We start from the raw sequence: 16,057 nt of genomic DNA, 5'->3' as shown, positions 1-16,057 counted from the left end.
TATATCTGGGGAGCAGGCTCAGGCCAGCTCCGCACGGCAGGGTCCAGGGAGGCAGTGCAACCTCCACCCCCTGAGTCACTTCAGCAGTCCCCCCACCTGTCTGGCATGAGGGGGGAGCGCACAACCAAAAATTATAATTCAAAGGGGCGGGAGGCTTAGCTCAAAAAGTTTGAAAAATGTTCAGGGTGCAGGCAGAAGGATAGGTAGGGGTATTGTGCAGGCAGGGGGATAACTCAGGGTGCCAGGAGGGGGGAGCTGGAGTTGTGTGCAGGCAGGGGTGTGGCTCAGGGTGCAGGGAGAAGGGTAGTTATGGGCTGTTTGCGAACGGGTGTAGCTCAGGGTGCAGGGAGAGGGGTAGCTAAGGGCTGTGTACAGGCAGGGGAGCAGTTCAGGGTGCAGGGAGGGGGGTAGCTAGGGGCTTTGTGCTAGGAGGGCCCCCCACTGTGGTCGCTGCTCCCCGAGGGCTCTGCCGGCCATGGAGCTGGGTCCTCCCACTCAGGCGGCTCTTACCGGCTGCACGAGCAGTCAGAGGGGGCTGGGAACTAAGGAGCAGCCACAGCCCCACTTGCCAGCAGCAGACAGAGGAGATGGGGCAGGACCACACCACGCACTGTGTGCTACCAGCCAAGGCAGCAGCCCAGCCCCACATTGCCAGGCTCTGGCTTCCTGCCCCCAACCTGCCCAGGGGGCAGAGCCTCAGGGGGTCAGGGAGATGGGGGTGGGGATGGAGCCACCCCGGGGCTGCCCCAGCTCTGGTTACTGCACTGCTGTTTGGGGGAAAAGCAGGGGGAGAGAGGCAACGTTCTCGTGCCTCTTCCAGACTCCACCCATGGGCTTGGGTCAGGGCTCTGGGGCTCACGGACCCCCTGAAACCAGCTTTAAACCAGACCCCCGGTTGAGAACCACTGCCCTAGAGTGCCTCTATCAATAGTTAATATTATTGGGAATGGATGGCCACTGATGGATCATGTATTGCATCCGATACCTGCTAGCCAGGATAAAAAATAACGGTTCTGCCATTTACCCTTTGCAATCTGAAGGAATCATACTTATTTATAGATCTAAATGTAACATGACAATCAACTTGCTATTTAAAGGTGTGTAAAGGTATGTAATCTTAAATACAAAACTTCAAAAAATTGGCAGTGTTGCTGTGGGTTTTTAAAACATTGCTCACTTTTCACTCCTGTGTTTTCCTTGATTTGAAAATGTTAATGTTAAAATTTGTAGCTGTAAAGTGATTTTCTCAATGATACCATCCCATGGAAATGTGCATGATCCTGTTATGGTTTGAAGTTGTCAGTAAGGATCAGTTAGTGCCATTTCTCTTAGCCTTTTCTCTTATCTCCAGCTATTTTATTTCATTTTGTTGGGTCTAGATAGTTAGTTGATGTGAAAATGAAAAAAGTGGAAGGAAAAAATGTGACTCAGTTTCACAATATCGTATTCAGATTTTTGTTCCAGGCCATTTTATGATCCACAAATGGGCCGCTTGAGAAAGCAAGCTTTGTTCAAAGTATGACGGGGGGGAGAGGAATTATCTATCTTAACTTTTTTGATTCAGAAATTCAAACTTTGACCAAGTTAAATTCCAAAATTTTTATTTTCAAAATTGAAATTTTTACACCCAAATAGGACCAGAGATGTTTTTCATGAAATCACACTTTGTTCTTCAGTGACCTTAGGCACAAGGTAATGGGTCTGTCAACATGGCAGACTTTACTTAGAATACATTTTGCATTTATTGTCTGAGGATTAATCCTTCTAAAGTTATTAGAGTATAAACATTTATGTTCAACAAAGATGCAACCTGTATCTCTCTAGTTTTATTTCTTCATAAATAGTAGTAAATGGTACTTTAATATTGGCAGAAACTAAAGGGAAAAGAATAATCAAGGTATGAAATTCAGTTTTCTAGAGTTTGACTAAATCTTTTAGAAGCTAGTATCTAAGCCTCCCTTTGAAATAAGGATGTAAAGCTCAGCATTCTTTGCAGTCGTGCTGTTAGTTTACATCACATACATTTTGGTCTCTTGGGCCAGTCTAGTTTTTTTTTTTTTTTTTAAGTTATTTTCACTCTGCTTGTTGCTCTGTGTTGTTTTGATCAGCATTTTAGATTTATTACGAGTGTTTTAATTAGTATGAAGTTTTCAAATATGAACATAAATCAAAATTTGACCTGGTTGAAGCTTTCCGAAAATTTTATCTTGGGAATGAAACTTCATTCATAAATAATAAATACTTTTACAATCTGTATTAGGGGTAAAGTCCCCCCCTCCACAGAAAGCTGATGTAAATGGACTCTTCATGAGCAAACTACATGGGAGTTAAGGTTGAGAATCGTTGCTTAACCTATGGACAGGTGACAATGCCAATAGACCCATAGCCACTGTTCCAACCTCTGGTCTTAAACAAGGTTGCCCTAAAATCTTAGCTCTTGTATGGGTGTTTTGAAACTGGCAAGCTTGGGTGTGGTGGTGCTTGTGGGATTCTAGTAACGTATTGATGCATGGTGGGAATCTCCAAGGGAATATGGTACAGGTCTATAAAATCATGACTTGTGTGGAGAAAGTAAATAAGGAAGTGTTATTTACTCCTTCTCATAACACAAGAACTAGGGGTCACCAAATGAAATTAATAGGCAGCAGGTTTAAAACAAACAAAAGGAAGTATTTTTTTCCATACAACACACAGTCAACTTGTGGAATTCCTTATCAGAGGATGTTGTGAAGGCCAAGACTATAACAGGGTTCAAAAAAGAACTAGATAAATTCATGCAGGATAGGTCCATCAATGGCCATTAGCCAGGATGGGCAGGGATGGTGTCCCTAGCCTCTATTTGGCAGAAGCTGGAAATGGGCCACAGGGGATGGATCACTTGATGATGACCTGTTCTGTTCATTCCCTCGGGCACCTGGCATTGACCACTGTCGGAAGACAGGACACTGGGCTAGATGGACCTTTGGTCTGACCCACTATGGCTGTTCTTATGTTCAAGCCTCACAGTAGGTTTTTGGAGAAAGAGTTGTGATACTAGGCAGTCCTCATGGTAGGAGGAAGGAGTCAAAGTACAGTTCAGAGCAAGCTCAGAATATGGTGGGTGAAACTTTGCCAACTCCCCTTCCAGGGATGGGACTGGGCAGTGGAAAATCTCATAGTCTGATGACCTGGGGGATCTTTCCACAAATATTCCACTCACTTCTCCCTGAGCATGTTATTTTATTTTATCAATTTATAGAGCACCATCTGCAATTAATAAACTGTTATCATACATTCTGATCCCAAAGTAAGTTTGATTTAGTACATATTACACTATGTAATTGAGTATGCAGGACAAGATGTGTGCTTGGCAGGGGAATTTATAAATAATAAATTGCAGAGAATTATTTTGATGCAAAGCCTGTCCATCTTGGCATATAAATACTAAAGAACTACATAATCTGAACCAGATGTAGAATTAACAATGAAATAAATTACTTTAAACGAAAGATAAATAAGTAACCAGTTGCTGCAAAGGGGCATGTTATCACATGACATCCCTGTAGGACAGGCTTTAAAAAAAATAAATTATTTGTACTTTCACCTTTTGCTAGTTGACCATTCTAGAATAATAAAGCTTAATGTGTCAAGTTTTATTTCTCTATTATGTAAGTCTATACGCGAATTGTCTACTATATGCAGATAGCACAAATTCAAGTAGAGGATTTCTAGTGATTCTTTTAGGGGTGGAAAAGGAGGTAAAAAGAAATAGTTCACTTTCTGACTCTAATTTTCCATTATTTGTTCCTATGTGCTTTAAAATGAGAGTCCCTCTATAAGGCTAAACTTTCCAAGCTGCATCAGCTGGTATTTGCATGTGCAAATTAGTTCATTACAAATCTCCAACTGCCCTTTGTTTGCTTGTAGATGTGGAATTTGTGCATGTGTAACATTTGCATGCTTTGCTTAGGAGCCCATGTTTGAGGATGTGGCTTGTCAAGTTCCAGTGATGCAAGCAAATTACACAGTGATTCTTATTCGTTATAATGAGGCGATGCTTTAGATGAGTGACGTTAGTTATGTGACAAAATGGGAACGTGCCGCATGTCCCTAATGTTGTAATGAAATCTGACTTTCTTTTCATGTGGTTTGAAAGTTGCTCAGTTCTATGTAGGTCATTTTAAATCCATTTTTGGGTGATAGTTTTTGCCGTAGGGAGGCTACTGGGTTTGTGTGACAGAACTGTTAACCACGCTTGATTTTTCCATGCCTTGTGACTAAGGGAAAGCTTGAATTGGATGAGCTCAGCTTTCTATGCCATTCATTAGTGTTATGTATTGTAAAAGCTGCCCTTTCAATGAAAACGACCCGTTCCTTTGGTACCCAGACTTATCTGTGCAAATGTTGTGATGGAGCTTTGAGAACAAGGTCTTTGAGGTCTCATGGGGTCTTGCAGCAGCCAGAACATGCAGAAAGCAGGAAAGGCAAGAAAGGTGATTATTGGAAAATACAGGCAAGATGGTGAGATTAGGAATTCAGAAGTGCTCTGGAGAGGCATTGTAATACTTATACTTGTAATACTGAGCACTTTATAGAACTTAAAGTGCTGTACAGAAATTTAATCCTCACAACTTCCTTGTGAGGTAGGTAAGTAATACTGAAAGCTGCTAGGGGCAGGGCGACACAGAAAAATGGCATTTAGATCTCTGTGAACCAGGTTTAAAAAAAATGCTTCTCAAAGTAGAACAAAAATGCTGTATACAATGACAGTCATCACTGTTTATGCAGACAGGAAAGTCAACTAAAGGAGAAGTTTAATATATTTAAAATGACTTTTAATAATATGTGCATGTCTAATAGCATTGCATCGCACCAGTAAAGTTTTGGAATGATTTAAAGCGAAGTAGGTGAATCTGGTAACTTATCTTTTTGATTAGGGCTTTACAGCACAGATATTTACTGTTCAATGCATTTTAATTTCCTGGGGGTACTGCTGAATATTGATTCTTAAAAATGTTGAAATATTTGCTGCCTTTTTAAATGATTTTTTTCCAAAAAATCAAGCGATCTGTGTACAGGTTAATATTATTTAGTCATCAGATATTCAGGCAGTTACTATGTCATGAAACAGAATGTTCATTCAGAATATTTGCTGTGTTATAGAGACTACCATGGTATTGAGGCTTTTTTCAAGTCTCTTGCAAATTTCTTTCACTTTGGTACTGGAGCACTTTATAAAATGGTTCAGTGCTTCAACAGGCTGTCATGTTCTTGTTATTGGTTCATCTCCTTCCTTCCCCTCCGCTTTGGAAAGTTTTTTGTGTGTACATACTGTTTTATGGGAAAGCCATGTTGGAAAAATTAATTTTGGAGTTAGCCCTGAGAGGACAAATGGCTATATGTATTATACATTTTATTTTAGCACTCTTTTTGTAACATTTTTGCATGAAACCTTGTTCACTTTTGTTTGTGATTCTGTAAGGGTCAGCTATTGTTTTATCTTTGTTTAGTCCCTTTCCAATTACATTAAAACTAATAAGTTTATTCCCACTTACAGTTTGTGCACTAACGTTGTACTGTATGTGCTAGCTGCCCAATTAATAGCTAATGCTTTCTCTATGGCATTCCTCTGACATGGTGTCTTGAAGAATGGAGACATTTTAATCTTTGGGTCAGGATTCAGAGTTCCAACAAGAGAATGAACTCGAAAGTGGTCTCTTTTCCTTCAGATGAATAGAACCATTCAGAGAATAAAGCAGAATTCAATGACACCAATGAAAGAAACAGTGAATTCTTCCTTTTAAATAGTTCAGATGTCATTTGTTTCATCAGGTTTGCATTTAGACATGAATGGCTTTTTTATGTCTTAAAACAGAGTATAGACTACAACAGTGAATAATGCATTTAGTGCAGTCCTTATTATAAATGATAAAATTAGACATTAATATAGACAAATATAACACAAAAGAGAGAAGGTAATTTGGCATCTTACATGCAATGCATTAAAAGTCACAGAACTATCCAGAATACATCCATGTTACATTGGTATACATAAAGTAGGAACCAATCTAATTGTGATTCTGTAAGGCAGAAAAGCTTTAAAAATGGCCTGTTTCCTTACATATAAAATATTCTAACAAATGTAGAGAAATATATTTAATTCAGACAGGAAAGGCCATTCTGTTGCTGAATCGCCAGTGCGTAAAATCAAGTTCATGTTCTGTACTGTGCGTGTCTGTTGACATTTTGGAGACAATGAAACCTGTCTGAAGGGGCTACAAAACTGTGGTTGCTTAACAAAGGAGGGCCTTCTACTACAAATGCATCAGGTCAAGGAAACAATGCCATGCTTTGGGTGTCCCTAAACCCCTGACTGCTAGAAGCTGGGACTGGATGGTGGGGTGGATTCCTTGATAAATTTCCATGTTCTGTTCACTCCCTCTGAAGCACCTTGCACTGGCCACTGTTGGAAGACAGGAACTGGGCTAGATGGATCATTGGTAAGGCTGCGAGTCTGTCACGGAGGTCACAGATTCTGTGACTTTTCATGACCTCCATGACTTCTACAGTGGCCGGTGCTGGCTCAGGGGCTGCCTGAACCGAGCAGCCCCAGGGCCAGCAGCAGCAGTTTGGGTGTGTGGGCTGAGGTAGGGGGGTGCTTTTCTCAGGGTTGGGGGGCTCTCCGTCTCCCACTGGCATGGCCCTGCAGCTCCTAGGCGGAGGAGCCAGGGGGCTCCGTGTGCTGCCCCCGCCCACATGCCCTGCCCCCGCATGCCCTGCCCCCACAGCTCCCATTGGCTGCAGTTCCTGGCCAATGGGAGCTGTGCAGCTGGCGCTTGTGGCAGGAGCAGCGTGCGATACCCCCTGGCCCCTCCGCTACCTAGGAGCTGCAGGGGCATGCGGCGGAGCTGGGTAGGGAGCCTGCGAGCTCCGCCAAACCCCCCAGCACCAACAGGGTCCCAGGCTACCTTCCCCAGCACCCACGGCGCCTCAGGACGCACACCCCCCGCCCCCGAGCACCCACGCGCCCCCCCGCCCCCAGTTTTAGTTAGGGGTATATAGTAAAAGTCATGGACAGGTCACGGGCTGTGAATTTTTGTTTATTGCCCGTGACCTCTCATTGACTTTTACTAAAAATACCTGGGACTAAAACGTAGCCTTAATCATTGGCTGTTCTTATGTTCTTAGAACGGAGCAGAATACATTTTAGCATATTTTGGGGCAGTCTCTTTAGAGGAGGTTGCCTAATAAAGAATGATCTCCTGTATACATTTCAAGTTATTCTAAATTACTGCTGTTGATTTACATGTGGTAATATGATGTAAAAAAACAGCATGTGCCGTATTGTTTGTCTTTGTTTTATGTCCAAAACTCTGGTAACTTTTCTGCAGTAGTTTACTGCTATTACATTCACATTCAGTCAACATGCTGTAATGCATTTTTAAACAGAATTATCTTAAAACAATCACGTTGTCTACTTAAAATTTACCCGCAGTCCTCCTAGACACAGAATTGCACTTCCAGGTAAACTCAGTAACAAATTTCGAGTCAAGATTAGGTGACTGCATTGGTCTTAATCATTAAGATTGAGGAAATAATCCCAGTAGAAAAATAGATGGCAACAAGGGACTCAAAAGACTAGTGCTCACTTCTGGTACTTTTTGTAATTTTTTGATAACCACTCAACCGTTTTAAAGTGTATAGAAGCAATAATATTCTCCTACTTTTGAAAAAGCTCAGTGTGTAGGTATTTAAATTCTACAGGAAACATTGTTGCTAAGTATAATGAAACCTTCCTTTGGGCTTACTCCTTTTATGGTACATAGACATTTGAAGGAAGAGCGTTTTTCAAACAGTACCTGATATAAGTTTAATAGCTGCACTGTGTAATATTTAACAACTCATTGTCACTGTGTGAATCTAATTATTAGCTCTTTGTGTAAGTTTTATGGTCTTACAGCATACTAGTTACAATAAATGCTAAAAGGAATATTTCAAAAAAGTTTTAATCTTTTGTAATGTCTCTTTGAAAATAACAAAATAGTAGTCACTAATTGTCATATATTTATTGTAGGTGCTACAAAATATTTTAGAAACAGAAAATGAATATGCTAAGGAACTACAGACAATGCTTTCAAACTACTTGCGACCGTTACAAGTCAGTGAAAAGTATGTGAGTTTTGTTTTCTTTTAAATTCACTAAGGCTTAGATTTTGTTTTTCATATGATCAAAACTTCTGTTTTACAAGCTTTTCGGTTAAGTAGCTGCTTGGCATTGAAATGTTTGCCTATAATCTCTTAGACTTTGATTGTAAGATCATTGGTGCAGGGTCTGTCTTTTTGTCCTCTTTGTCCAGTGCCTGGCACAGTAGGGTCCTGCTCCATGACCAGGGCTCCTAAGCAGTATGGTAATGCAAATAAATAATAACAGTAAATATAGATTTGACAACAAAAATCTGTGACTTTGATGAAAGCAAAAATAGAAGTAAAGTTATATGTAGATTGTTTTTTTGAGTTTGCAGCTGCTTACTGAGCTTTATTTTTCTTGGCTCCAGATTAAACTCTGCAAATACTTCATATTTAATGGGAAACCTGGAAGAAATCAGTTCTTACCAGCAAATGCTTGTACAGTCATTAGAAGAATGCACCAAGTAAGTACTACACAAACAGGCTGCAGAATTGAAGTTGGGAAGTTCTTTCTTCTGTATATTCTGGGGGACACTGTTGTTTCTGGAAAATGAAACTGTCATTTAGTGGCAGCAGCAGCAGGTTGGGAGTGGGGATGTTGTATTATGTCACTACATGTATGATGAGGCAAAGCTGAGCAGATGGTACTACTGGTAGAGAAAGAGGCCTTTTATTGTAAGAGAAGGGAACTCTCCCCTTCCACTGGAGAGAGCGAGGGAATTGTTGGGATTGGAGAGAATGTGTAAGGTAAGGAAAATGGCAGGGAAATAATGTTAAAAAAAGAGCGTGTGTGAATTAGGAGATGGACTATGTGTGGGAAAGATTATGTTCATCGGTTTAAATCTTGAACTCTGATAGTCATTTTTTCACACGTCGGGAGATTAGAAAGATCATCGGTCCCGGTAGCATACTGTACTATTGGGCTGTGCCATGAGCAGCAAAGAGCTAGTGCTGCCAAACCTGCAGCCGTGGGGGGCATATCAGGTTATCGAGGCCTCCCCCAACAGGATTAGGCTAAAATGTTAATGTGATGTTTACTGCTTATACCCCTGTACTACATGGTACAGAATATGAGCTACTACTTCCTGAATGAAAGTTTTATGGTGACAAAAACCTAAGCATACTTAAGGAACTAGGAAGCTAGTTTCTTTTAGCAATGGCCCTGTCTGGGGTACACCTATAATTCCTTATCCTATTCCCTGCATCTGGCTCCATGTCCAAATCTGGATAACTTGTACCAGAGCTAGAGGGTAACGAAGAGTTTGGGACTACATACAGGGTGACAGAGGAATTCTTGCAACAGTGCTCCCTCCTCTGGTGCTTGGCGGGGATAGTTATCTTACCCTACTAAGTAGATTTAGTCCTTGGCTTGAATGGGTTAGTTAAATTTATAAAACCCTGAGAGAAACTATATCTTGCCTTCTTAAATGCCTCTTTACTTTGTCACTTCACTTCTGTTACCGAGTTCTGTGGCTGCGAATACAATGGTTGCTGAATTTTGGAGGTCAATTAAATGAAATACTTCGCATGTACATATTGTAATTCTGTATGCATTTTGATGGTTAAGATATTATACATCAATTAATAAGAGAAGAGAACACCAATCTCCCTTACACAAGGAAACTCCTTTACCGTATAATAACAACAGTTTGTGGACCTCTGACATATAGATTTGTGTGATGATTTTCAGCATTTAAACTTACATGAAGATAATTATTTAGACTTTTCTACCTGATTTAAACTGTAGTAGACTACCTTCCTGTAATGTCCTTTATTTCCTGTTCTTGCTACTTAAAATAATGCTGTTGTGTAATATATTGAGAACATAACGGATGCTGGTAGGTGGGCAGAGGAAACAGTGCCCCAGGACTACAGAAGATTGCAAATATTCCATATTACATTCTCCTCATAAACACATTGTCAATGCCAACTTGTATTTTCAATTTAATTTTCATCTTAGTGTACTGACTTGAGTTGCTGACTTCCCGCTGTTTCAATCCAATCCATCATAACTCCTGTAGTATAGAAGAATGCCTGCCATGATGTCTTGATTTTTGTCAACTTGCCATGTTGTTTTGGCTGGCAAACCTGCTCTATAAACTGATAGCAGCTTCTAGGCTCAAAATAAGTTTACCATTTTATTTTTTGGCAGGGACCTTAAGGTTTCATCGTTCAGGCACTTCATGTTGCAGTGTACAGTGAAAAGATGTGATGTGCACAAATGACCAAATGCAGACACTCTGCCAGAAATTTTAAATAGTTTTTATGTTATAGTATTGCCAGCCTAAATAATGTGACATATTGACATGCATGAGAATGGAAATAAATTGACTATCACTTCCTCTTTTCAAGTAGGGTCATTTTTTTCTGCCCTTTGAGTTGTTTGCAAAAGGTTCATTGGTTTGTATCTCAACAACAGATATTTTCCAGTGCATTGTTAGGCATCTTTTCAGGCATCTTTCTGTCTAACTTGTTTAATCCTGCTACTGGTGTAAATTAGATTATTACAGAAAACACGCACCTTAGCCGCTTGATAAAGTTGTGGTTTGTTGTAGGATGTTTTTGGCATGGCAAAATCTACAGTGTTTTGGAACCTAATCTTTGCAGGGTAGTTTGTTTTTTTTGTTTGCAGCGTTCTGGAAGTTTCTCTTGTGTTCTGTAGAAAGTTTGTCCTCCTTAAACTTGCCTCCAGACACTTATATTACAGCATAGGCAATGCGGTGCCCCACAGACATTTCTTGTCTGGCTGCCTAGGCAGTTGGTGCCATCAGACAGATTCTTTTAGGGTTACTTCTCTCTTCATCAGGTAAGTGACAGTAAAGTGCAGTATTTGAAGGGATCCTAACAAACCTACACCTCAGGACTCTTCCTAGTGCTAGATTTAAATTAAGTTAAACTATTCTGTCTCTACAGATTTTGCCCAGCCTGTCGTCTCATTTTGGTTTTATTGAATAATATCTAAGGGAAGCAAGAATATAATTATTGGGTGGAGCTGAGTGAGATCCACAAATTGTCTATGAAATACCACTTAACTTTGTGTGTGTGAGAAAGAGAGAGAGAGATAGAGAGAGAGAGGAGTAGAGGGGCCAGTAAGGGTGATGGTTGAAGAGGGATGGCTTTAACTGAACCCTTCTCATAGTCATGAAGAAAACCTTGAAAATGTGAATTGAATTGTAAACGAATAGAGTTCTTCCTGAGTTTGTAGGCAGCCTAAAACGATAGCTTGGAGAAGTGTGAAATGCCTCCCTACATTCCTCTCAATGAGTTATTAACTGTGAAACCTAAACATGACAATATAAACATCAACATCCAGTTAATGCAGTGGTCCCCAAACTTTTGAGGGTCGCTTCCCCCTTTACCTGCAGGGGGAGGGGGTTCTGGACAGGGGTAAGGGGGCTGAGGCTGGGGCCGCAGCTGGGGGTGGGTCTGAGGCTGTGGTGGGGGCTGGCAGCTGGGCCTACTGCCAGGTGGGGTTTTGCCCCCCGGCTCTGCCCCCAGCCTTGGCCCTGGGCCAGGAACAGAGCTGCAGCCGAGGCTGGGGACACGGCTGGGGGCAGGACCAGAGCAGAGCTGGGGCAGAGCAGGGCCCATGGGAGCTGGCCTAGACCTTGCCACGCCCTGCCAGATGTTCCTCTGTGCCCCCTGGCAGGCGCACCCCACAGTTTGGGGATCTCTGAGTTAATGTGTTTATTCCACTATCCCAAACTGTATCCTCGAGTGCCAACAGCCTTACTCAATTGCCAAAACCTCCAGTTTTTCTCTGACATCTTGTACAGGACAATTCTAGGTATTGTCGTAGACAAATCTGTGATGTTTCGAAAACTGAAAATGTGGGGACAGCATAAATTAAATAACAATGGGTCTGCAGTACTGGTTGTATTTATTGTTATATTTAATTCTATAAAAAACTAAATTTTAAAAAATGTGTCTGAAGCGACCACATTTCTAAGATCTTCACTAGAGTATTGCGGCACCTTAAAGACTTAACAGATGCATCTGAAGAAGTGAGGTTTTTACCCACGAAAGCTTATGCCCAAATAAACCTGTTAGTCTTTAAGGTGCCACCAGACTCCTTGTTGTTTTTGTAGATACAGACTAACACGGCCACCCCCTGATACTAAAGTATTGCGGTATCCAGGATCCTTGCAGCAGAATTGAGGTCCAGTCTTCTGGAAATATAGGATTTAGTGGCATATAATACTAATACTACTTTCTATGTTGGCTGCCAGTCTGGTGACAGATATTAACCGTTGTTCTTCAGACAGCTAAAGGAGATAAAAATGACATGCTCATTATAATAGTTAATGTATTCGTTGCTCCTGCAAAATAATAGAAAAATATTAATGACTGATGCATGAGCTAGAAAAGTGAAAGGAAATGGGTTACCAACTGCCTCATATAGTGCGTTGTGTGTTAATTAGCTCATGTCGGTGGGGAATGTATAGTCTAATATTACAATGCCTCTAAAAATGTACAGTAGAGAATAATTTAATGGTCTTTTGGTAAAAGTACAGAATGTCTGAGGGGAAGGTACAGGTAATTTGATGTCGCTGTGTGGAAAAATTATCAAAAACGTGTCAGTTAAACAGAAAACAATATTGAGAGAGACAGAGAAATCCTTTTTCAGCAGCAATTCAGGGGGTGAGGGGTGGCCTGTTGCCGAAAAACATTGTTAGTGGCATGTCAGTTTGCTGGTAAAGACCAAGCCTATGTGGCTTTGAAATAATGTGAAAAAAATTATGCTGTAGTTCTGATTATTTTTGTTGCTTCGCTACATGTCCTTATACTTGGATAGGAATGTTGATTTTACCTGTATTAACTGTATGACCCTCTTATTAAGAAAATCATCTTCAGTCAGAACTATGTTAACACGAACAAGGAACCTTTTAGTTTGCACCTGCAGTGTCCACTTGGGGGAGTTACAGAGCTGCACTTTGGTGTGCACTGCTATTCACACCCCCTTAGTCCAAATTGTGGGGCACTGTAGACTATCCTGAAGGCTACTACTTCTGAACATATTCCCCTCATCATGTTCCAAACATTCTGTTACCTATTTTCTACCTTCCTCCCACCCCGCCAAGTTTATACATAATTGTTTTTATATTATTTTCTATTTAACTACCATACCTTAAATGGAATGTTTTTACATTACCGCAAATCCACATAGGATGCTAACAGGGTGACATATGCTTGTACTCCCACGAGGATGCAGAACTCTGCTGTTGGGTCATCTTGGTATTAGGTGCTTTGAGATTTTTGCGGAGCTCTCTGAGGTTAGATCAGGTGCACAGGAGCTGACTCCGTGAGTGCTCTGGGGCTGGAGCACTCACAGAAAAAAAATAATTGGTGCTCAGCACTCACAAGCTACCCGCTGATCAGCTGTTTGGTGGCCCCCACCAATCAGCTGTTTGGCAGCGGGTGTGAGGCGCTGGGGAGAGGGGGCAGGAAGAGGCGGAGCTAGGGTGGGGCCTTAGGGGAAGGGGTGAAGTGGGGGCGGGTCCTCGGGGTGGAGGGGAGCTGGGGCACCCACCCAGAAAAATGGAAGTCGGTGCCTGTGATCAGATGTGTTCAATTAACTCCAGATTAGACGTATTAGAGGAAACGTGGGTCCAGACAGAAAAAGTGCTACAAGGAAATCCACAAGAATAGCTGTTATTTCTTCAAACGGCTGAGGGATGCACCTCTTTCCCCCAAAAGCTAGCTGAGGAGGGCAGACAGGTGTCTCAGTTATTCTCCGAAGCCGTTGTGATTGTTTGGGGTACTGTCTGTACCATTTCTGAACTGTGCATGATTTTATGAAATTGCATCATGAAATTACTGTCATGGAAAGCCTGTAAGTATCTGGATCAGCCATGAATTAGCAAGGTTGTGTCCTGCTTTTGCCTGGCCAGAGATAATAGTGAAGGATCAGCCCACAAGGATGGTCTGTTCAGAGTAAAACAGGTTGGGACAGTGGGTTTGCTGTAGCTGGGAAAAGATGCTTCCTCCTCTTGTCTGAAGAGAGGGGGATTTGGAAGCAATGCAAAGTTACCACGAGGCAGAATGAAAGAAGCAGAAGTGTATTAAGGGACTCACAGGAGGGAACTAGGGGAGAGAGCCATTTTGTACCAGATTAAGGTGAGGGAGGCACAGCAGGGGCAGGGTGGGTAGGCAAGGGGGTAGAGGACCCTGGCTGTCTGCCTGGACCCGGATGGTTGCACAAGGGAAGGGTGAAGTAGGAAGTGAGGGATGTTTTATGATTTCAGATGTTGATTTTATTGTATGCTTTGTACTATCTTGTGCTTTACATGAGTAGGTATACAAAGAGCATAAAGTGGGCAAAGTGTGTGTGCTCTCTGCCTCACCAACTGCTGGGTACACCTGAGAGAGTTCAGCTGTAAACCAGAAGCTTGCCACCTTTGGGGTGCAGTTCTGGGAGAGGGGTGTGTTTAAATACCAGGGAGTCTGAAGCACAGGCACTGACTTTCTGATTTTCTGAGGGGTGCTCCACCCCCACTCTGTCCCCGGCCCTATCCCCACTCCACCCCTTCCCTAAAGCCCCACCCTGCCTCTTCCCGCCCTGCCCCCTCCCCAAGCACGCCCCGCCATAGATGAATGGTGCCTTCTCATACGGGGGGTGGAGAGGGAGAGCAATCTAAAGGGGAGGTCACATGATCGGTCATGTATTCCTGTCCCATGCCAAGCAACCCCCACACACCCAGACTGGGGCCACTGCGCTCTCCCCACCGCACGTTACCTGCAGGGGGCCGCTCTGTCATCCCGCTGCGCCTGCCCCCCCAGCATCTTCCACTGCCCTCCCTGGTGGGAGGGAGTCTGAGCGGGGAACTGCCAGTTTGGAGCAGTGGTTGGGCTCTGTCCAGGCTCCAGGAACTTGGAGATCCAGAGTGGCAGAGGCTCGGATTCCCATCTCAGCAGTCCTGGTAGGCAGTGGTGCTGGAACTAGTGCTGGGGTTGCTGCTGCACCCCCTGGCTTGAAGTAGTAATAAGACACCAAATACATGGTTTCCATCATCAGCACCCCCACTATCAAATTTGTTCCTGCTAGTAGGTGGCCAGGAATGGGGGCTCACTAGGCTCTGTGACAGTCAGAAGTTTTTGTTTTTCTGTTTAAATAGGTTCAGTCTCAGGTTGTTATGCTTGTGGGGGAAAAAACTTTAAAATGTGAACTGAGTGCAGCTTATGCAGCTGCATCTTCCGGAGTTTGCGGAATGCCTGAAATAACAGCTCCATTCATTTAGAGGGGGGTTAGCTCACATGCCGGTCTTAAGACTTTTAATGTCTACATTGCTTTGATAAGAAGTGAAGTAGTTAACGTATACTATACAGATCTACACATTTCAGTCTGAGGGTAGGTCCACACTATCCGCCCGATTCGGCGAGTAGAGATCGATCCCAGAAGCGCTCCCCCGTCGACTGCGGAACTCCTGCTCGCCGAGAGGAGGAAGCCCTTTCGACCGGGGAGCTTGCCTGCGCCGCGTGGACCCGCAGTAAGTAAACTTAGTTCGATCTAGGAAACATCGACTTCAGCTATGCTATTCTCGTTTCCTAGATCGATCCCCCGCCCCAGTGTGGACCAGCCCTGAGTAACTGCTTTTTTAGGGTTGGACTTTTAACACCACACGTGGCCCTGAAATGGGGCACAGTTGGTTTTATTTTCCTAAAGGAGGGGTCGATTTTCAAAAATTTGGGAAACACTGGTTAGGCTGTAGTACGTTTTGTAGTGTTTAGTTATCATTAAAGCCATACTCTGAGAAGTGCATGTCTGTGTGTATGTAAGTGTAAATGTTTGGGGTTTTGTAGTATATGTTATCTTTCATAGCAGGATTGGGATGTTACTTCTAACACCAGGAAAGTGACCCACTGCTAATCACTGTTTTCAGAAACAGGCTTC

The 16,057-nt window shown here is 42.7% G+C and overlaps 1 protein-coding gene across 23 annotated transcripts in view; it reads left to right on the top strand.

The window, feature by feature from the left end:
- ARHGEF7 (Rho guanine nucleotide exchange factor 7) overlaps positions 1–16,057 on the top strand; it is a 194,811-nt gene that overhangs the window by 108,878 nt on the left and 69,876 nt on the right. For 22 of the 23 annotated variants that reach the window (XM_065591991.1, XM_005307595.5, XM_065591940.1 and 19 more), the window contains 2 exons: positions 8,054–8,148; positions 8,535–8,630. In XM_065591991.1, coding sequence (XP_065448063.1) covers positions 8,054–8,148; positions 8,535–8,630 — 191 coding nt within the window. Of the gene's footprint in view, positions 1–383; positions 4,473–8,053; positions 8,149–8,534; positions 8,631–16,057 lie in introns of those variants that run through there. The other variant, XM_042861435.2, reaches the window with a different exon arrangement.

This window comes from Chrysemys picta, chromosome 1, assembly GCF_011386835.1.
Source record: "Chrysemys picta bellii isolate R12L10 chromosome 1, ASM1138683v2, whole genome shotgun sequence".
NCBI lineage: Eukaryota > Metazoa > Chordata > Testudines > Emydidae > Chrysemys > Chrysemys picta.
The sequence above is the reverse complement of the archived record's forward strand: the minus strand, read 5'-3'. Positions and strand labels throughout refer to the sequence as shown.